The 21,481-nt window shown below is 47.6% G+C and overlaps 8 protein-coding genes across 8 annotated transcripts; 5 read left to right on the top strand and 3 right to left on the bottom strand.

The window, feature by feature from the left end:
- Positions 1–789: 789 nt before the first annotated feature.
- Positions 790–2,418, top strand: PEX2_098360 (DUF1996 domain-containing protein; the record flags this gene model as incomplete). The annotated part of the gene is made up of 3 exons (XM_016747106.1): positions 790–964; positions 1,026–1,182; positions 1,236–2,418. 3 exons carry the CDS (start codon positions 790–792, stop codon positions 2,416–2,418), a joined length of 1,515 nt encoding a protein of 504 aa, XP_016598455.1.
- A 2,399-nt stretch (positions 2,419–4,817) lies between these two features.
- PEX2_098350 (Potassium channel, voltage-dependent, beta subunit, KCNAB-like protein) lies at positions 4,818–5,974 on the top strand (the record flags this gene model as incomplete). The annotated part of the gene is made up of 3 exons (XM_016747105.1): positions 4,818–4,929; positions 4,978–5,132; positions 5,192–5,974. The coding sequence occupies 3 exons, from the start codon at positions 4,818–4,820 to the stop codon at positions 5,972–5,974; spliced, it is 1,050 nt and encodes a 349-aa protein (XP_016598454.1).
- A 277-nt stretch (positions 5,975–6,251) lies between these two features.
- PEX2_098340 (uncharacterized protein) lies at positions 6,252–6,986 on the bottom strand (the record flags this gene model as incomplete). Its single annotated transcript, XM_016747104.1, has 1 exon — positions 6,252–6,986. The coding sequence occupies one exon, from the start codon at positions 6,984–6,986 to the stop codon at positions 6,252–6,254; it is 735 nt and encodes a 244-aa protein (XP_016598453.1).
- A 1,271-nt stretch (positions 6,987–8,257) lies between these two features.
- Positions 8,258–9,383, bottom strand: PEX2_098330 (isopenicillin N synthase family dioxygenase; the record flags this gene model as incomplete). The annotated part of the gene is made up of 3 exons (XM_016747103.1): positions 8,258–8,944; positions 9,006–9,083; positions 9,129–9,383. 3 exons carry the CDS (start codon positions 9,381–9,383, stop codon positions 8,258–8,260), a joined length of 1,020 nt encoding a protein of 339 aa, XP_016598452.1.
- Positions 9,384–9,611: 228 nt separating this feature from the next.
- Positions 9,612–10,536, bottom strand: PEX2_098320 (SDR family oxidoreductase; the record flags this gene model as incomplete). Its single annotated transcript, XM_016747102.1, has 4 exons — positions 9,612–9,878; positions 9,936–10,139; positions 10,188–10,435; positions 10,491–10,536. The coding sequence occupies 4 exons, from the start codon at positions 10,534–10,536 to the stop codon at positions 9,612–9,614; spliced, it is 765 nt and encodes a 254-aa protein (XP_016598451.1).
- Positions 10,537–10,835: 299 nt separating this feature from the next.
- On the top strand, positions 10,836–11,435 carry PEX2_098310 (Chorismate mutase; the record flags this gene model as incomplete). Its single annotated transcript, XM_016747101.1, has 3 exons — positions 10,836–11,101; positions 11,182–11,368; positions 11,415–11,435. 3 exons carry the CDS (start codon positions 10,836–10,838, stop codon positions 11,433–11,435), a joined length of 474 nt encoding a protein of 157 aa, XP_016598450.1.
- Positions 11,436–11,846: 411 nt separating this feature from the next.
- On the top strand, positions 11,847–13,685 carry PEX2_098300 (Zn(II)2Cys6 transcription factor; the record flags this gene model as incomplete). Its single annotated transcript, XM_016747100.1, has 3 exons — positions 11,847–12,647; positions 12,711–13,511; positions 13,572–13,685. The coding sequence occupies 3 exons, from the start codon at positions 11,847–11,849 to the stop codon at positions 13,683–13,685; spliced, it is 1,716 nt and encodes a 571-aa protein (XP_016598449.1).
- Positions 13,686–18,902: 5,217 nt separating this feature from the next.
- Positions 18,903–21,067, top strand: PEX2_098290 (putative amino acid permease; the record flags this gene model as incomplete). The annotated part of the gene is made up of 10 exons (XM_016747099.1): positions 18,903–19,010; positions 19,072–19,092; positions 19,156–19,204; positions 19,261–19,527; positions 19,587–19,621; positions 19,677–19,797; positions 19,848–20,191; positions 20,253–20,375; positions 20,432–20,834; positions 20,889–21,067. 10 exons carry the CDS (start codon positions 18,903–18,905, stop codon positions 21,065–21,067), a joined length of 1,650 nt encoding a protein of 549 aa, XP_016598448.1.
- Positions 21,068–21,481: the final 414 nt, after the last annotated feature.

Raw genomic sequence — 21,481 nt, 5'->3', positions numbered from 1 at the left:
AGAATATCAAGGGATTGGCCGACTCATTAAACTCAGGCCCCTCTCTACGCACTAAGGGGAGGGATTGGCGCCGCATTATTGAGGGTAAATCGTGTGTGCATAATTCTAACTTTTCTTCCTTGAAGTACTTGATCCCCGTGTGCTGCTCCTTAATCTATTCCCTTGCCCCCCCTCTTACTTTGTCCTGCCACTCTTTTGCCCTATCTCAGGGTTTGTCACTCGTTCATACCTTTCGTCGCTCATTTACTGTTTTATTCTTTTTCTATATTTGTTTGCCAAAATCAAAGTGAGTACCTTCTTCTTTTTAGGCGTTTTTATGGACGTACTATTGAAAAATAGAGTTGAGGCTGATAAAATGGGCGTTCAGGGATTCGCAGAAATCGTCAGAAATCATCTTTGTTTACTGACGTCAGGAGTAACGCGCTAGATCGGTAAGTCCGCATACCTTGTTACCCTTTTTTCTTTCTCGATCGTCCATCGGGGAGAGTGGTGTACTCCGCCCAAGCAAGGGATCATTCCTCTACCCTTGTACTGGAAGGGGTCGATATAAGAGTGGAGTATTTGTATGACGGTTGACTTGGAATCTTGAATTTGCGACATGGAGTGCTTAACACCTTGACTTTACTAACATATTGCTTAGTATCTACATCTCTCGCACTCATTTCTCCACGCCTAACCGGTTGATTCGGTTGCCGGCGAGTCTGTCATTTACAATTATTTCCCTGAGATCATTCATTCTTTATTTTTATCCGATCGCCGAGCCCGTGGACGCGGCTCAACCACATCAACATGCAGGACTTTCGACTGACAGCCATCGTGATGGCATGCTTTGCGCTATTCCCAAGCTATACAAATGCCTTTTGGCGTCTTCCATGCCGTGGTAGAACTGGTCTCGCCCGCGTGGACCCCATTGTGGACCCGGGTGAGGTCTCAGGTCACGTTCACGCGGTCCATGGAGGTGGAAGTAAGCGCGCAGTATCCTATAGTTTGGATATTCACCTACAGATATGCTGACATACGGTTAGGCTTTGGCATGAGCTCGGATCAGGAATCGCTCCTCAGTGGCGATTGCACCTCGTGCGCAGTGACTCAAGACAAGTCTGCTTACTGGGCTCCCGCTTTGTACTTCATGCACACCAATGGCAGTGCCCAGGTAGTTGATGAGGTTGGAGGCATGCTTGCGTAAGTCTGACTTGGCTCTCGGCGGTGGAGCTCTACTAACACCGCTCAATCAGCTACTACCTTCTGTATGGACAGAATATCACTGCCTTCCCAGATAACTTCCGCATGCTGGCTGGCGACCCCTTCCAGCGCAATTTCACCTGGCCAGTTCCCGACCCTCCCAAGTCCTCGTGGAGTGGTGCTCAGGCTTCACAAGCTGCTTTGCGCCAGAAGGCCCTTGGCTTCAACTGCCTGAACTACCAGGCAGCCGCTGAAGAGTCTCTCTACCGCCATTTCTTGCCCAACAAGACCTACCTCGATGAGCACTGCACCGACGGAGTCCGCTTTGAGTTGATGTTCCCATCCTGCTGGAATGGTAAGGATGCTGACTCCCTTGATCACAAATCCCATGTCGCATACCCGTCCCTCGTTATGGATGGTACTTGCCCCGAGGGTTTCGAGACTCGCCTGGTATCACTCTTCTACGAGACTATTTGGGACACTTACGCATTCAAGGGCGTCGATGGATATTTCGCTCTCTCCAATGGTGACCCTACTGGATACGGATACCACGGTGATTTCATGCAGGCCTGGGATTCCGGCGTGCTACAGGAGGCTATTGAAACTTGCACCAGCGAGACAGGTATTGTTGGCGACTGCCAAATCTTCGACATTCAGTCGGAAGATGAACAGCGTCAATGCCAGTTCCCCGTCCCTTCCGCGCTCAAACACGAAAATTGTGAAATGCACGACGACGGACTGCCTGGCGGTATGGCTATTCAGTGGGGCCCCGAGCCTGCCTCGATGAACGCCGGGGCTGCAAGCACAACCACCGCCAACCTCATCACACTTCCCACCATTTCCATTGCTGGATTTTCGATTGATCCCAACACCTTGCTTGGCAACCTCCACTTGCCCAGCGCTACTGAAGCTGCTGCTACTACTTCTTTCACCTCCACCTCGACTCCCTCGCCAACCCCGACCCCCGTCACATCTACTATTATCGATCCTCACACCGAAGAGATTATCTATATTCAACGTGAAGTTGTCGTCCTCTGTGATGGAAATGGCGAGACTTACTCGACTAGCACTGGCGCCCTTCGTACTGTCTCATCTACCATCACCACCATTATGGAAACCTCCACAGCCGTTTCCTACGTGAAGAAGGACACTGTCCCGGAACCTGTGGAACCGGAGCAGGCTGCTGGCCATGCCCGCAGAAACCCTCACCACCGTCACGGTCACGCGCACAACTAGGTTTAAGAACCTCCGTTGTGGGCGTCTGGAACTCAATGCGCAGAGTACGCAGCGCGTCATTCTCCTTTCTGCCACCTTGACCGATAAGATATACCCCATGCTTCTATATCAAGTTGCACCTTGAACTTGCTGGATTGTACCCTGGGAGCTTTGATTCATGTACATTAATTTTGTTCTGATTGTTGGACATCCTCCAGTCAGTCTGGGAGGGTGTACATTGACCATATTGTCGTTCTCGTGATAAAAATTTAAATACTCCTGGCTGGTACACAATTGAACCGCATTGGTCGACAAATAACCGGTTTTATGTATAAAAACCAAGCTTTGCTAGTTGCCTGCATTCCATCCCTGTCCGCCACTTCGGTTATCTCCAGTCTCAGCAATGTATACAACCTAGGTCTCAGTCGAACTCCACTCTCATATTCAACTATTTCCCAATGTTTCATTTCACCTCAACCCCTCAGCAGGTGTCTCAGAATCTCCATACAAAGCAAAGATCAGCCCACTGTGGTTCAACAGACAACGGCCATGCTGTACATATTCTGTGCAACAATCGCGTGGGACAAATGGGACATAACGTGGCCCGAAAACAGCGGCGAGACCATCAATTCTAAGATAGAACAACAAAAAATGGTCTAGAATGTGATAAGACAAATATCCAACCCTTTAACCACAGACAAGTCAAGTCAGCGTCGCAACCTTGCCATGTCTTTCCTTGGTGTATCTTCTCTGAGCCAGCTGTCCTTGTAGCATACTTTTATTTGCACAACATAGAAACCAATTCTCTGCTCCCATACCGTCATTTCAAGATCCTGTTTTGCTTGGCCACTAAAGTGACATTGGTAGCCACTAACCCCGTTACTGAAAAGGCGTTTTCTGTGTCATGGACTTCCCGAATAAGGATCCCTTGCCTTGTTGACGAGGGGTAAGCTACTATTTTTATAAGCTTTGTCTAGCCAGGCTGCTGAGGCTTTTAGAAACGGTGTTCTCGGCCTAGTTATTGCGATCTATCAAAGGGTTGCATACAATTGCGAGGTGGTATGAGGTGAACTGCACTGTCTCTGATCGTGGTGGCTTCGATCAACCAAGCTGAGTGAGCCCACAATCTAGAAAAGCCCCAATTGGGTTGTGCTCAGTGTTGGATCTGCGCCAATATAAAACAAGATCCAGCTCTGGGCTCTGAAGAGAAAGCTCTCTCTAGCTCAGGTACAGCAACTGCACATTGGCCATCGCATTTCTCATATCAAGTTCTCCTATGCCTATCTAAGAACTTTGAGGCTATCATAATGGAACCCCTCCGCCTAGTCTATCTCTTGCTCGCGTCCTTCATCTCAGCCACATTGGCTGTTCCTCAACAAACTGCCTCGATCACCGCGACTGCAGCTCCAGCGGTGATCACCCAAGGCCCCGAGCTCTGGTGCCCGAATGGACAAACTGCCGTCTACACCACAGACTGTACACTGGGAACCCCTGTTTCATACTGCTTCAGCCAGGAGCCTCCAATCGAGTGCTCACGTGGCTTCTTCCCGTCGGTCTGGCATCCAGATCATTGTATGGAGGAATCGAGCTGTTTCCCGCTCAGCGAACCCTGGATTACCACCCGGTGCTCAAATGGGGCGATTCCATATTCGACGTCGACCATATATGAGGGCACCTTGGTGGGAGGCGAATCAACTGTTATTAGGGGTAAGTTTCTTGATTCTTTCTCCACACCTTCGTTCCTATCCCTTTTCTCATGAGACAAAATTTGAGCACTGAGGCTAACTTGAATGTCCTCGCTTCTTGTAGCTGTCGCTTGCTCCTGTGCTACAAGCCAATGGTACAGCATGACCCTACTGCCAGGCTCGTCGAACTATGACACCTTCTGTATGCCACACAGTTACTGCCCACGGGGTATGACGACCTCCGTCTCGGTCAATGAGTACTGCGCCACCCAGCCGGTGGGCATTTGCTCGGATATACCTCTGCAAACTAACTTTTGTCAATGCGCCCACGCGGGACAGACTCCAGTTTATCCTGACTGGCCTGGTGCTAATCCAACTGGGTGCGAGTTGATATACCAGTGAAAATTGAGGATTGAGAGAATTAAGATAATTAAGTAATGTGTAGTAAACACAATTCAATTGTTCTGAGGTCATTGTCACCCCATATTGCACCACAATTCTTAATCAAACGCAAATTCCAGATGGTTCGATTTTAATTAGAAAGCACCCACTGCCCCAGTTTTCTACGCCACGAAAGGCCCAAGCCGCCTTCGACGTCCCAATCGGGGAAATACCCTCCCTCAACCCCGCATCGGCCCGTTTACCTGCAATGCAGGTGGAATATAAAAGTACCCCCCTTGGGACTTTAGTTCCCTAAATTTATCTTAATTGAACAAAATTTGAACAAAATTCATAATGTCGGACGCTCTTCCTGAAATGCAGTACCGGTTCCTCGGTCGGACCGGATTGAAAGTCTCAGTTATCTCACTAGGTAGCTGGCTCACATATGGCGGACACGTCGGCAATGGTATGGCGCTCTCTATCGACGGAATTGATCAAAGCTAACAGACAACAGAAACCGCCCTTGAATGCATGAAGGTTGCCTACGATGCCGGCGTCAACTTCTTCGATACCGCCGAAGTATACTCAGCCGGAAAGTCTGAGATTGTGCTCGGAGAGGCAATCAAGAAATTCGGCTGGAAGCAAAACGACCTCGTCATTTCGACCAAGGTACCTAAGCAGCACAATTCGCCGTTTAATCTTCTTGTCCGCGCTAACCCATCTCTCAGCTATACTGGGGCAGAGCCAACAGCGCCAACCCCGACAAACCCCTCAACAACAACGGTCTCTCCCGCAAGCACATCATCGAGGGCATGAATCTTTCCCTGAAACGACTAGACCTGCCATACGTAGATATCGTGTACGCACACCGTGCAGACCGCGACACACCCATGGAAGAAATCGTCCGGGGCTTCAACTACCTCATCGACAACGGCAAGGCCTTTTACTGGGGCACGTCAGAGTGGACTGCAAGCGAAATCGCCGATGCCTGGCGCATCGCCGACAGACTCGGTCTCGTCGGACCTGTCGTCGAGCAGCCGCAGTATAACCTCCTCGCGCGCGAGCGTGTAGAGAAGGAGTACCGCTGGCTGTACGAGGCGCACGGGCTCGGCCTGACAGTGTTCTCGCCGTTAAAGGGCGGCGTCTTGACGGGCAAGTATAATGATGTTTCTGCTCCTCCGGCTGGATCGCGGTTGGCAGAGTCAGAGGATGGATATGTCAAGGGTCTGCGCAAGACTGTTGGTGATGAGATCTGGCAGAGACAGCTGGATCAGGTTGCGGCATTGAAGCCTATTGCTGAGGAACTTGGGGTTTCAACGGCGCAATTGGCGCTTGCGTGGATTTTGAAAAACCCGAATATCTCGTCTATGATTACGGGTGCGTCGAGACCGCAGCAGGTTGTTGATAATATTCGGGCTTTGGGTGTGGTGGAGAAGTTGACCGATGAGGTTATTGAGAAGATTGAGGTTGCTGTTGGGAATAAGCCTGCTGTTGAGGCTAGGCGGTTTTAGAGAATAGATGATAGAGGTTTAGATTATAGAGCCGAGAATAACAATCTTACTAGTTATCTTCTAAATCCAAACAGCTACATATTGTGGCAATATCTATTTTGCTTATAATAATTCCTGTTACGTTTGTTTCAGTACTATTCTCTACTACTTTTGCTCAACCTCTTCGTGTTGGACACCCAATAAGGGAAAGCATTTGGAACTGAAGAGATAGGATTAATTCATGCCTAATAAACCCGACAAAAACCTGCGAGGTCTTTGTCTCAACTACTTCCTCCATTTACCATCCAACAGTGACCGAATAGCTGCCATCAGAATGACTGTGTGCCTCGAATTGAGATTCACCAACACAATCACCATACTCATAAGGCCCACTCAGGGATCCCTTGTATCCCTTAGAGATAGGCGCGCCAAAAATAACCGACTGCTTAGGCACATCAGAGCATACGTGCTCCTTCTTTCCATCGTTCCATCCGTACAATTCAATGAATCCCAACTGGGAGCTCTGAATACCCTTCGAACCAGCGGGAAGAGTGTAAGAGCCGATCTGGGTGCTGTTTCCCTTGACAACATCAACCAGAGTTCCAACCCATTTAGTTCCCTCGGTGTTCTTGATGTGGAGCTGATATTGGTGATCGTAAGAGCTGACGATCTCAACAGCACAGCTCACGCCGGCGCCACCGTCGGCACCGTCGGAGCAGTTGGGATCGTCGGAGGTGGTGCCCTCATTGAAGCTGGAGAATACTCCGTGGATGACGGGAAGACCGTGGTCATTTTCACGGGGCTGGAGACCGGTATAGCCCACATTGTCTTGGTTAACGAAGCCGAATTGCTGGGCGAAGTAGAATCCGCCCTCATGGGGAGCGCCGGAGATGTCCATTTGGAAGAAAATCTCGCTCAGGCCTGCATCGGTGACGTTCTCGACGGACCATCCAAGGCCAACCATACCGCCGCCCTGGGCCGCGGCAGACTGAAGGAAAGGGAGGGCGAAGAAGAGGGATCGAGGGAATCTCATGTTTAGGGTTTGAGAGGATTGAGTGTGTGGAATCAAATCTCCAATCGGGTTATTCAAGGCCCTTTATATAGACCTATTGTATTCACGGGGTACCTTGCATTTTATGAATTGATATAGACGAAACAATGAAGCGTTTATCTCAAATGATGATCTGCAGACTTCGCTTCTCATTCCGATGCCGCCCATTCCTGGGGTACTATACGAAGTATGTGCGTTGATGTTTGTCTATAATACGGTTGAGTGGGAATTTTAATATATGAGGTGTCTAATATTCTCTCCCCTTTTCCCAATAACCCATATAGAGCCCATGATAAAAATATCCACAACCATTGATATGCTACAGGGTTCCTTCCAATCTTGGAAGATTGTTTGGATGAATCCACTGTGTGGAGTTAATAAGTGGGCCTGACTTGATCGTTCACAGAGAAAACACCTTGGAACTCCCTTGAGATCCGATCTAAATCCCATGTGTGCACGATGTACAAAATACTACTGCCTCTGTCCATGTACGAGCTAGAGTATGCAGGTACGCCTACGAGCAGGCGGCAAATTTCCAGATCTACATCACCAATCCCCACATGGTATACATTCGTAAGTCTACAATATATTCAGGTAGTAGAAGACGTATCCATCTCCATGTGAACAGTCCAAAAATGGCAAGTCCCTGAATATCACTGGTTTCAGTTCGCGCTATACATATAAGCGAGTCTATTCCGACCCGTTTTTCTCCCTTAGCGTGCCATTTGATCCCCGCAATACGGCACCTGTTACAGTTATACCCGCACTTAGAATGCCAATGCCGAGCGGGAGTTTTATGTGACCTCTAGCGCGATCCAGTCTCATATAGATTAACTATTTAGATTAAATAGAAGTTTTGATGACTGATGGACCTTGCAATGCCCCGTAGTAACATGTACCCTGGACTTGAAATCTTCCTCCAAGTCGAAGAAATTTATGTAGTCTTCGATGACCAGTTTTTTTGGTCCATCCTAAGGATATGGCCTTTCCATAACCTCGATTCTCTCTACGCTACTTTGTGTAGGAGAAACCTAAGCTACTATCAAATACGACGAGAGCCTTGCATAGAATAGTGAAACGAAGAATGAGAAAAGCAGGAGGCTTTATATCCGCAGAGTTCAACCTTCCGGTAGCTGCCAAATCTCATACCTTCCCTTTTGTCATTTTGCTTATACCCATGATCGTTCTTCTCTCTGACAATATATCACGAACCTCCGCACGATACACTCAACTTTCTCACTCAATCATTGATATCAATTATCGTCATTGACATAATCATGAAATACATCTGCATAAAATACTCGTCCCACATCACGATGACTCCGAATCTTTGTCCGCAATTGCGACTCACCCCAAGTATCATACCTTCCCCTCAAAAAGGCCGAGTCAACACTCGCACCCTCCGACGCCTCCAGCGCCATCTTTTGCATAGCAAAATGACTCCTTAAAGTCCCAACCGCCTCCTCCTTTGTCAGACTTCCCCGAACACCCTGAAAAAAGGGCACACTGTATCTCTCTGAAAGACCTGACAACACACGATGCGTCGTTGCCTTACACACACCATGAGTAATCACCTCGAAAGCCTGGCCGATGTTCACAACGAACGTATTCTCAATGACAGGAACATCGATCCATTCACCGGTCTTGTTGAGAGCTTGTAAACCCTTCACGGTTGGGGGTGAAGCTTGAAGAAGAAATGTCCACCACCCAGAGGAATCTTTGTGAGGGCCTACACCTTGATTGTTCGGATCTGAACTAAGATCTGAGGCCGGATAATGGACTAACTTAAGACGATGCTGCTCCGAGAGGAATGAGAATAAAGTCTCTGAATCCAGGGAGAGTGCTTCGGCGACCAAGCGTAAGAATCTTTCGCTGAGCTTTGTTAATTCGTGGATATATCGTTCAATGACACTTCGAAGAGACGGGTCTTGTGATGGCCACTGTTACTTATTGTTAGCACAACTTTAGAGTCAAATGGCTGATGACCTGGACTCGATATACCTGGTTTGGTCCTTTTAACCTTTCATAAAGAGGAAGACCCACGCGCCATAAGTCCGGGAGCTCGGTTGCAAACTCGAACTATTCGCGTTTATCTGCGACTCCGGCTGTTGTTTCTGAGCCGACTTGACTGTATCCCAGAAAATGGGGGGAGTTGTGCAAAGCCACTTTGTCTTTTTCGGCCGGATCAAGGGCAAAGAGTTTAGGGAGGGCATGTTTCAGGTCTGATATTACGTCTTGTGGAACATCGTGGTTCGTGATATACAGGAACCCAATGCAGGTGAAGGCGTGGTGGAGCTCTTGGAGAAGCTTAGGCCGAGTTAAGGGCGAGTTGGCGAGGGATAGGTCGAGTACCGGGATGGATTTGAAGTTGGATGTCATTTTTGTGTCCAGTTAGTGGCACTCGGTAGTGGCTTAAGGATGCAAGTTATGTCGGCAGATAAAACCATGGCGTGACATCTTAACAATTCGCTTTTACTTCTACCCCACGTTTCTGCGGGGTAAAATCGGGATGGAGAAATTGATTGCAAAGTTGACTTTGATTTGTTTTATTAAGGCATGCGACCTTCAGTGCTATACAACCTTGTATCTCCGACTTGTTCCTGATATCTAAACACACTTTCCACCATCCACCACCATCTCAGTGCCATTGATAAAACGAGCCTCATCACTGGCCAGGTACAGGCACATGTTGGCGATATCATCCACGTCGGTGAGGCGGCCCAGTGGCACATTTCCGATAAACTTCTCTCGGTTCTCGGGTGTATCTTCCATGCCGGTGAACATGGAAAATAGTCCAGTGCCAGAGAGAAGAGGAGCGACAGTGTTGAATCGGATATTGTGGGGACCGTATTCCGCGGCGAGACCTTTGGTGGCCTATATAGATAAATTATTAGCCATTTATCACTCATTAACTATCCAAAATCCACTCACATTAGTCACTGCCCCCTTGGTGGCATTATACCAAACCAACCCAGGCCGTGGTCGACTCGCTCCCGTGGAGGAGATGTTGATCACCGACCCACCCTGGCCTTGCTCGATGAGACGCGGCATCAGGGCTTTTGTAGCGAGATAAATGCTCTTCACGTTGACCTTGAATACTCGCTCCCACTCTTCCTCTGTAACCTCTGCTGTCGGCTGCAAGTAATTAGCGAGGTCTCATCATACAACTACATGCAAACCCACCTTATTGCGATAACTAGTGCCTGCATTATTAACCAGCACATCGACTCGCCCAAACTTGGAGAAGGCCAAATCTAAAACGGCATTCCAGTCCGCTTCTTGTGTGACATCTTGGCGCTGAAAGATGAGATTGAAAGGATTTTGCGCGGCGACTTTCTCGCCGCCCTCAACGTTGACATCGGTAAGGATTACTTTAGCGCCCTCTTCGCCGAATCGTCGAGCGATAGCTGCGCCAAATCCATTACCTCCTCCTAAAAGGAAGATTATGAGCATCCACAACGGAATAGTCTGGAATAAAAGTCTTACCGGTGACGATGGCAACCTTGCCTTGGAGTCTTGAACCTTGTGACATATTGATGCTTCAGTAAGAGAATAGATAGTGATTAGAAGTAATAGAAGAGCAAGTTCTTTTAAATAAATTCTAAACAGCCGAAGAGGGGCTTCGGGCTTCGGTAGGAAGGTCGGAGGGAAATCCGTGTTTACTTTCCCCGCATTGGTGAAGTATATCTTTTGGAAGAGTGGGCATTCCATGATCAGCCTAACCCGTTAGGGCAGGCAATCAAAGTAGAAAAAAGCAAATCTAGGGGTTGTGATTTTATTATTCCTCTGAATGTTAGTTTCTTGCTTATTATCTATGTTGTACTTACTGTAATGATTTTCCAGGTTCTCTTTGGGGGTTTAACCCTTTCCACTGCCATCGGTTCAGCAGCCAATGCCAATGTCAATACGAATGCCTGTTATGGATCCAATGTGATCTCAACACCTTCAGAGGATCATCGCCCTGTGCCATGGGGTACCCCTAGTGTCCATTTTTCGTCATTAAATGGTACGCTAACTACGTGCTGTGACTCTCTGGACGAGATCCGCACCGCGCTCGATGATATCGACGATCAAATACTCGATCTCCTAAATCAACGGTTTGTACTCTGACCTCCGTAGATCAAGAATCCTATGATCTTGAGTTATGATATTGGCATTGACACCTCAACTCATATAGAGCCGCATACGTCCGCGAGGCAACTCGTTTCAAATCCACTCGAGCATCTGTGAACGTTCCCTCGCGCAATGAGGCCGTCCTCAAGCAGGCAGAGCAACAGGCGGTGCATATTGGGGTGCCAGTAACAATTGCCCGGGCGGCCATAGGGGCCATTCTGAACTCTAGCGTGCCTTTTGAAGAGTGCATTGTAAGTGAGCTTGTATTTTCAATTGGATTTGAAACTGATCTTCCAGTTTGATGCCTATACTCAGTAGTCAATATACACAATCCAACGGCTCCCACAAGATCGGGGTGAGCTTCCTATGTGTTGGGTTTGGTTAGATGAATTCTTTGGTGTGTGGCACTAGTTAAAGCCAACTCGAAAAACAGCTGTGCATGAGTCCTTGGCGCTGAAGTCGAGCTAAAAGCTTTTAAGTGTCAGAAAACCGATATGGAGGGGTATAAAAGTGTTTAATTTAGGACATTGAGATATTTTAATATAAAGATGAGAAGCCGTTGGCCAAGAGCCGATACGTGATGCGTTTTGCCGTTAGCGCCCCTCCAAACCCAGAGAGAGACCTCCGAAGTTGAACTCTCCTTGTAACACCCACCATGGTTAATGACGATGGGCCTTCATGTTAAGTGTCCATGTCTGAACAATATTTGACCACCGAGTCTTGCGCCCGATGGAGATACGCACGGAGGGCGCACCGTTGTCCGACGCGTTGGATACACAACCTACCGAACCCCTAAAACGAGTCCGCCGCTGGCACCACCGAGGATTTACAGGCTGTTCCACCTGTCGCCGCCGCCATGTTCGCTGCGACGAGGCATCTCCCGCCTGTAATAACTGCATCCGTCTTGGGCGCGAGTGCGATGGCGCGCAAGGGCGGATGACCTTCAAGGTTTACGGAGTCTCTCAGACATCGACGGATTCATCGCCAGAGTCGTCCAGGGCACCGAAGAGACGGAACAACATTTCAACATCCAGCCCAGAGTCAAGCGATGCTTCTGCGGTCTCCCCTGATGGGGAGAGGGAAGATGTTGACATCAAGAAAACCTGCAACGCGATGGTCGCCCCCACAACGTTAGCACAAGCAACAACCAAATTCCGCTTCCAGGATCCTATTACCTCGATCAGTATCGCGAAATCGATCCAGCGCAATGAGGAGCGTTATCTCACTCACTTTGCGGATCAGGTATCAACCTTCCTGATGATCTACAACACCCCCCACAATGCCAATCCCTACCGCACACATTTCCCGGATTTCGCCCGATCGTCTCCAACAATGGTCAATGCAATGCAGGCATTGGGCGCATTACATCTCGCGAATACATCGGTGGGGTCGCAGCGGAATAGGCATTTCCAGCAGGCAATGGGCAAATACGGTGTGGTGGTGAAGGGCTTCCGCGCGCGATACTCAGATCCCAGCCAGCAGCTTGGGTTAACGGATTTCGCGACGTGCCTATTACTTTCCTTATTCGAAGTTTGTCTTCCCACTTGTCTTACAGACCTACAATTCATGATCAATTAACTAACATCTCTGCAGATGATGGATTCCCAACACCACAACTGGGCAGTACATCTCAAAGGAGCGCGCGAAATCTACAACCTTCTCTTCTACCCGCAACCCGGAGACTCGGCGCGTGAAGAACAACGCGTCGCCGAGATGAACCACCCGCTCCGCCCGTTCCTCGTCTCCCTACTCTCGTATCTCGATGTGGCGGGAGCATGCGCAATTCCCGGCGGTACCGTGGTCGAAGGTAATTACTGGACGACCATGGGTGGAGGGTGGGAATACAATCTTGGGACGCCAAGCTTATTGTCAACGATCCCCGACAACCCACGTCTGAGCGAGCTGCGGCAGGCATGGTCAAGCCTGATGGAAGTGCAAGCATCTATCAGCACATTTGCATCGGACAAGAAAACATGGATGACAATCGAGCAGTCAGACGAGACGTATAAAGACATCTTCAATCAGCTGGTTGTATGGCGTGCCATGACCCCGCCGTGTCTACAGCTTCTCGCCGATCTGGATGACGAGAGTCTTGCTCAGTATCCGTATCCTGATGTTCTTGAGTATGCGGGCTGCATTGAAGCATACGAGAAGGCGACATTCGTTCATCTGCTCCAGGTCGCTGGAGCTGGGCGTGTCGGTTGGATCAATGATTGGACGTATATGGACATGCTTATCAATCGGATTCTTCTACTGGCATACAAATTGCCAAAAGATATCGGCCAATTGGCTTTCCTGTGGCCGCTTTTCATTGCTGGGCAGGAGACCCGGAATGAGTCTGAGCAAAAATACATTCGTCAAACTATGGAAGAGTTGAAGCGGTTTGGTTTCAGGGTATGTCGCAAACGAATCTGATCAAGACGACAGTTTGAATGCTAATCTCTCACAATTTAGAATGTCGACAAAGCACTCGAGATCCTAGAAGGGGTCTGGTTCAAACGACGCTCCTTTCCTAGAGGTTGGATCCAGACCTTGGAAGAAGTTCAGACGAATATCCTTCTTCCTTGAAGTGAAGCTGGCGTGAATCGACACCTCTAACCTCTTTCACCTCGTTCATCGACACTCGGCGCGTGGCCTGTCTTGTACATTGACGACCCTGCTAATGGAGGATAATTGCTCTCAAACACCCACTGAAGTATACTCAAACTCTACTCTCTTCCGCTGCTTATTCTTTACCCTCTCTCTACGACGCCGACTCCTTCACGAAACCATCGTCATACATATCTTGCCTTGCTTTTTCTTTGATACCCCCATGACCTGAGCTTGACTCTTTCATAGCTACGGATTTAGTCTGATGGCTTTCCTGCATTGCAGCGTGTATATGAAGCAACATATATAGAGCAGACAAATGATAATATAATCATCATCATACATAGGCAACATCTGCTATCACCGCAGCCCGTCGCATGAATCACATTGAAAATTCTAGGCATCCAATATACGACTTCCAGAGTAGAGCACGTAAGGTCAAGCTGACATGAGCGAGAGATTTTAGAGCAGCAAACAGTGGGGCATGATTCTTCACATGCTATTTCGTCCCATTTCAGGTGCCTTCCCTTTTGGGTCAAAAATCGTCACCCACCCCAGTTTCCCCATTACCTTAAGCTACAGGAAAGGTATAAATACCCCTCCCCCTCCCATTTCTCTCTCTCTTCTTCTTCTTTCTTTCTTTCTTTCTTCATACCACTCCGGGTCCACATTGCACACCGTGGTTCCTGTTGAGTACCCTTCAATTTTTTGAACTTCAGCTCCGGATTCATGTGCTACATATGTCTACTGTTGTCCAGTGAAGGGGACCCTGAGGGCACTGATTAGGACTTTGCAGCGGCTCAGTTAACTCTGAAACTGGGCTAGGGCCTCGGTTCTAGTTCAGCTGGCACGAAGCATGTCTGGCGGACCTTCAGAAAGGACCTCCTTCGGGAACCAATCGGTTGGACTTACCCAGGCCTCTGTGGATACTGACTGTACTTTTCTGGGATCTCCATTGTCCGTCCGTCAGGAGCATTAAACAAAAGGAGCTCTGTTCTCATCTCCTTGCTTTTAATTTTTGGAACCTTCATGACAGAGATAGCTCTCTGTTGTCCGAAGAATTTCTGAGGACACTTTTTCTTCAAGGTTCCTTCCTTGTTATTTTCCACTTCCATCTTGTCTTATTCCTCTTTCACTCTCGTTGTTCTTTCTCTCGTGTTGTTCTCTCGTGTTGTTGTCTCTTGTTTGTGATTGTCTCTAGTTGTTCCTGTCTCCTTAGATCTATAATGCCAACCCCTTACCCTTCCAATACCTCCTTTTCCATCTAAACGGAGCTTCAGCTCCAACAGTAAGTCTCCCAACAGGGGCATCAGGCTCTGCGTCACCCACGTACCCTGGAAGTATGTCCATAAAATCCCCCTCCTCGGCCAGCTCCTTATCCACATTAATGCCAGGTGTGTCGCACAATGCAGCAGTAATCATCACCATAGCGTGGCTGTCGGGGGATCCAGTCCAAGGAACACTCATGGCACCCAAACAGCATAAAAAGATATGAACAAAAAGATAGACCGCACAGAGAATCGAGAGAGCGACCATTGATGTGGTGGACATATTCGGCCGCGAAAAGTCCATACCTCTTTTCCCATATATCTTCAGAGTTTCCCCACCTCAAGCCGAAAGCAAGACAGCATGATCCGCGAGCAAAGCTGCCTGACTGAGGGCAGGTATTGCATAATCCGGATGTGAGAAGTATGTTACCCAGGTGGCGAGTCTGTCGCTATGGAGTCTACTACTTGGACAGTCCTGTTGAGTCTCGCCCATTGTTAAAGCCAGCAGAGTATATTGGTTAGAAGAGAACTGATGCATTGTTTGGGCCGTCTCAGGAGAGATAGAATAATGGCAGGGCTAGTCCACCCTCAGTCCGCAAGAGTCATAGTCTGGCTCAATGTGAGGCACCCGTTGCGAGATATTTGGGTCTGGATGTAGCCAAAAGCCACGAAAGAACATACAGCTGATGTCAAGGGCAGTGTCAACACGCTGCCAATGCCCCAGAGGGCCCGAGCTGTCCGATTCCAACGATCGATATTCTTGATACGAGCTTTGGCATCAATTTTTGGTTTGTCTGGATCAAGCTCCATGTTTTAGTAGGAAGATTCGGGGAGTTGCACAATAAGATTCCGGCTCGAGGTGCAGATGATTGACCATGCTGTAAGCGTACAGGCAGTGTAGAGCAATACGAGTATTGGAACATATCTTGACGGCTTAAAGCAAATAGTATCGTCGCTCATATTCTGTAAGCCTTGAACCTTTATTCCATCGTTCTCATGCGTTGGTATACGGCTGTGTTGTTCGTTTAACTGATAATTTAATGTGATCGGTTTGCAAGGTTCGTTGGGAGGGAACATTGTGATGTTTTGATAAACAGCTAGCGCAAGCTAAATCTCAACAGGACAGAAAAATCTTAGATAATTGTCGAAAGGCGATAATATTGTCCTCTTCTTGTTTTTTAGATGAGAGCTGAGATGCTGCTCATTTTAGCCACGGTAGGTCATCTGGCTGATGGTAGGAGAGCCACGAGCTGTGTGGCAACATAACCTGGTATAAAGGTAGTAGCTAATAAACATGTACACATGCACAATTTTTTCGATCAGAACAAGAGCGCTAATGACTGGGATCCCTGGTCTGAAGGGGAAATAATGGGCGTATAGTGGGAACCAACGCTGTCTTTATATTTGTCTCCGCCATACCTATATTCCATGGCTATAGCAGGAGCTTGTGGTTATTTGGGATCAATAACCTGGGAAGGGTAAATTAACTAAGCACTTTCCATAGAGCGCATAAACACTAAGGCCCTGACCTCAACACTGATCCTTGGGCATACATCATCCGGGGTATCCGGCAATGCGAATGATGTGTGAGGGGTATCTAAAACACAAGGTATGCATTCGTTAGAACCATCTTATTTCCATTTCCCGTCTTCCCGTCTTCGAATAAATTGTGGGATAGAACATGGAATGCTAGGTTGGAATATCACTCACGTTTCACACTACCCGATTTCGAGTCAAAACTCTTAAACAGCAGCACATCTTCAACGCCTTGTCTGCTTAAATAGTACCATTGGCGAGTGTTGCCTGGTTTATAAAGTGGATAAAGCAGTGTACCTGTATAGTCGCCGCGGGTCATGGCTGTTTCGACCAATTTAGATGTGTCGAAGGTTCTTCCATCACACACAGCAATAGGTTGATCTTCGACGGGTCCATTAATTGGCCGCCACATGCTGAAATTCACATGTTAGAGAAATTCAAGCGGGCTGTAAAGGCATATATATAGCTATATACTTTTAACGGCTTTTGAAGGGGAGGAGTGGGAGTTGAGAAGTCCCCAATTCTTTTTCTTCACACTTACTTGATCATCTGTACTCGACCGGAGAGAAGGTGGCGGGATTCTTCGGGGATATGATTGCGAATACGCTCTATCATTGAAGTCCCAGGTTCGTCTTTGGTGAGTAAAGTGTCTTGGATATCCTTTTAGTAATGGGATACGGTGAATTGGTCTCAGCATGACATCCGGTTTGACTTACCTACATGCACTTGTCGCGCAAAACTCAATAGATTATCGTTCCTCTTTCGCCGTTCTTTGGCGCTTTTCTTTTTTCTTATCTATTCAAAGCAGAAGGTCGAAAGTAAGTCTCAATATATCAAGCCTCGATTTCGTAAGTCCTTAGGATACCCACCTTCCAATCGAAAATAAAAACCTGGTCCACTCCCTCAATCTCATTTCTCAAGATCGCCTCACATTCCGGCAAAAAGATATTTTGAATATGATCTGGGTCGCCAAAATCCTTTGGGTTTGTGAATAAAGGCGGCGGGTACTTTGAATACACAAAGCCATTGGTCTCAAGGGTGAAACTCTGGTTTCCTTCTGCTTCTGTTGTTCCTCTGATGTCTCTGATGATTTCAGCATCGTCCCCTTCCTGAAAAACTAGGTTGTGCGACTTGTTTTGCTCATTGTTCTTTCTCTTGCGACCGAATTGAGCGATTCGATATGGTCTAGTATGAGTGTAACTGGCTTGCCATTGGAGATATTTCAACTTGGTTTCAATATCCATAAGCGTGCTAGAAGACGTTCCGAGCAAAAGATAGTAAAAAAGAAGGAAGAAGGAGGGAGAAACAAGTATGTTTCTGACCAAAGCGCAGAAGAAGAGAAAGAGAAGCTATCCCGAGATCCTGCCTACATAGGCAGAGAGACGGAGCCTTGGGCTGTCGACAGAAAGAAAATAGATGATATACCTCGATATAGCACCTTGTTTGAGGCCATTTTATAACATTTTATGTTTTGGACTACTTCTAGTTACTCATAAAAAAATACGAATAGACCAGTTCATACGTGACCGAATTATCACGGAGTGAGTCAAAATTGTGCATCGCCTAGGCTTTTAGTATGAAATGACTCACCGTGGCTGAGTCCTTAGTAATATTGGAGATCTATCATAGCGAATATAAGTACTCCGTACCCCAGCTAATTAGGCTATCCTGTACTTATACCTTGTTTAATGACTAGAATCCCTGGGTTGAAGAGGAAGTATCACATAGGGTAATGAATTTGTTTGAACATGACTAAAGGATTGACGGAGAAAGTAGATCTATGATTGCCAAGATTATATATAGCCGTCTTGCAGCAAGCTAAGACCACTAGTACTCCTAAGTAGTTACTTAGTAGTAGTCTTAGCTCGCCAGGATCGGAACAGGCAACAAATACCAAAATCGGCGACATGAGCTTCTAGTCCGTGTAACAGAAGCAAATAATCTACGGAGATTATTATAAGATATACTCTGATCTTCAGTCAAGTGTGTATCTGAATATTCAAGACCTAGAGGACATGTTCATGCAAATTTATACAATAAACAAGTTTAATTCACGGATCAGACAACTCCGAGCTCGTGTTGGACCCTTTCCGAAACTCAATCGAAAAAATTTTCATCGCCGTTATACTAACCGGGACAATTTAATAAGCTTGAAATATCCCGAATATCCCGAATATCAATATCGGAAGACATCCTATGATGTAAATTATAACGCACAGTCATACAACGTACATGGTAGTCATCAAATCAAACCACATTACTGTGGGGCCAAATATTGCCGGTGGATCGTTTGGGAACGTTTTGACCGCGGAACTAACCTTACAAAGTCAATCCTCAAAATTTCTGACTTCTCACACTTGAATTCTTTCTTTTCCCTGTATATCTGTCAGATATGGCTTCTCACGACCCTGTAGCTGGTTCCACTGACCTCCTCGCTCAACAAGGCGAGGGTGAAGTTGATCGCGCTGAGCTCAAGAATCAGGATGATGCCGCCTTGCTGGTAAGTGGTGCAATCCGGTTACTTTTTTTGTAATTCACCAACTAACATGAGAATCTTCTAGCGGACCATGGGCTATAAGCCGGTAGGTGGAATTCGTAAACATCAATATGATCCGTGATCACTGAGTCGCTGAGTCGCTGAACAGGTTCTTCATCGGACATACACTTTGTTCGAGAATTTCTCAACCACATTTGGTAAGGTTTTCGCTGTTGACTGCTTTAGGGGCGCATTCATGCTAACTTTTATCTAGCTGCTCTTTACTTTGTTGGCGGTGTTCGCGTTACGTTTAGCACTGGTATTGCTGCCGGTGGAAACCTAGCCTATTGGACTAGTTACCTAGTAACTATGGTGTTCACTTTCATTACCGCTGCTGTCATCGCTGAGGTTTGTTCGGCTTCTCCCTCCGCCGGGTCGATCTACTTGTGGGCCGCCGAAGCTGGTGGGCCTCGATTTGGCCGACTCCTCGGCTTTATCGTCGCATGGTGGAGTACTACGGCTTGGACCACCTTCTGTGCAAGTATGTCGCATATCTACCCCGCCAAGGCTTTGCAGGATCCTAATTTTATTTTATTATAGGCAACACCCAAGCTGCAGTGAACTATATGCTTGCGGTATGTTCTCTTTTTGTTGATTTCCTCGGGATTTGGACTGATATATCTTTCTTAGGAAATAACCGTATTCAACATCGATTTCCCATCAGACGCAAGCAGTGTCAAATTCCGCGCAGTCCAGTGGATTTGCACTGAGATCTTGCTTGCGATGGCCGCCCTGTTGAACTTTTTGCCTCGTACGTACAAACGTATGAACTTTGATTCACTACTTCTAACAACATTTTAGCTCGATATTTCAGATATGTCTTCTGGGGGTCATCTGCAGTTGTGATGCTCGACTTCGTCCTGAACGTTATCTGGCTGCCCATTGGAACGGCTCAAACCTGGGGATTCCGTACCACCCACGAGGCCTTTATGACCACGTACAACGGTACCGGAGCCCCCGATGGCTGGAACTGGTGTCTTTCGTATCTTGCTACCGCTGGCATTCTGATTGGATTCGATGCCTCAGGTCACGTTGCGGAAGAAACCAAGAATGCCTCTATCACTGCTGCTCGTGGTATCTTCTGGAGTACCGTTGCTAGTGGGTTCGGTGGTTTGGCTACGATTATTCTCTTTTTGTTCTGCGCGGTTCGTCTCCTTTGTCTCTGCGAATCCCCAGATTCAAATTTCTAACTTAGTTTGTTTTTAGCCCAACGCCGACACACTTCTGGGCTTCGGCGGGCCCCAGCCCTTCGTGCCTCTTTACGCTGTGGTTCTGGGCAAGGGCGGCCATATTTTCATGAACGTCATTTGCATTTTCGCTTTATGGCTGGTGAGTTATCATTTGTTTGTGTGCATGAATCTCTCATAACTGACTTTGTTTTCCAGAACACCGCAATTGCTATCATCGCCGCCTCTCGCCTTGTCTTCGCCGTCGCCCGTGATGGTGTACTCCCCTTCTCGGGTTGGGTTTCTCGTGTAAACAACGGTCAACCACGGAACGCAGTTATCGTTGTCTGGGGTGTCGCCGCACTGGTCACTTGCACCATTCTTCCATCTGCTACGGCTTTCACTTCCCTCGTCTCGGCGGCCGGTGTCCCTAGCGCTGCTGCGTACGGTCTGATCTGTTTGGGTCGGCTTTTGTGCACTCCCACGCGGTTCCCGAAGCCCCAGTGGAGTCTCGGCCGCTGGAGTAAGCCGTTCCAGTTCATTGGTGTCTTCTGGAATGGCTGGGTTGTCGCTGTCCTGTTCTCGCCTTACGAGTTCCCAGTTACTGGCGAGAACTTGAATTGTACGTTGTTCTCTCTCTTATAGGTTTTTTTTATCTCGCTAACTTCCTGGATAGATGCCCCCATTATCATGGCTGGAGTCACTATCTTGGCGTTGATCTCCTACTTCGTGATGCCCGAGAGTGCCTGGCTTCCCTCAGACCGCATCACTCACTTCATTGATAGTAAGGGCGCTACTGAGACCGTGGAGGAAGTTGGCTCCACTTCCCACGGTGAATCGAGCACTGATCGATGATGTGAAGGAATGTGGAATTTTTTACTGGGTACCAGCTCCTACTTTGGGGCATAAAATTGCTTTAGAGATTGCAATAGATGGCTTTCGGGCTTAGATCACGTAACATTCTAGCTAGTTCTAGCTAATTCAAATTGCTATACTATCATACTATCATGGTTCCTGAAATGTTCTAAATGTGGAGAATCAAGGGCTTATCAATCTGCTCCGACGCCTCCCCCGCGTTTTATGTTCGTGCGGGGAAAAAAGGCTATAAGTTATAGAATATAGGCTATAGAGGTAACAAGAGTAATAATAATAATAAGAAACCCACCAGTCTATACAAATTACAAATATCCGAGGGGTTTCATCACAAGGTAGGAATCGTACATAGCCGCTTCCCCTCTTTGCTTGGAAGTTGTGCCGAGATCGGTGCTT

The sequence above is a fragment of the Penicillium expansum genome (genome assembly GCF_000769745.1).
Source record: "Penicillium expansum strain MD-8 chromosome Unknown contig349, whole genome shotgun sequence".
Lineage (NCBI taxonomy): Eukaryota > Fungi > Ascomycota > Eurotiomycetes > Eurotiales > Aspergillaceae > Penicillium > Penicillium expansum.
This window is presented reverse-complemented; position numbering and strand designations above follow the sequence as displayed.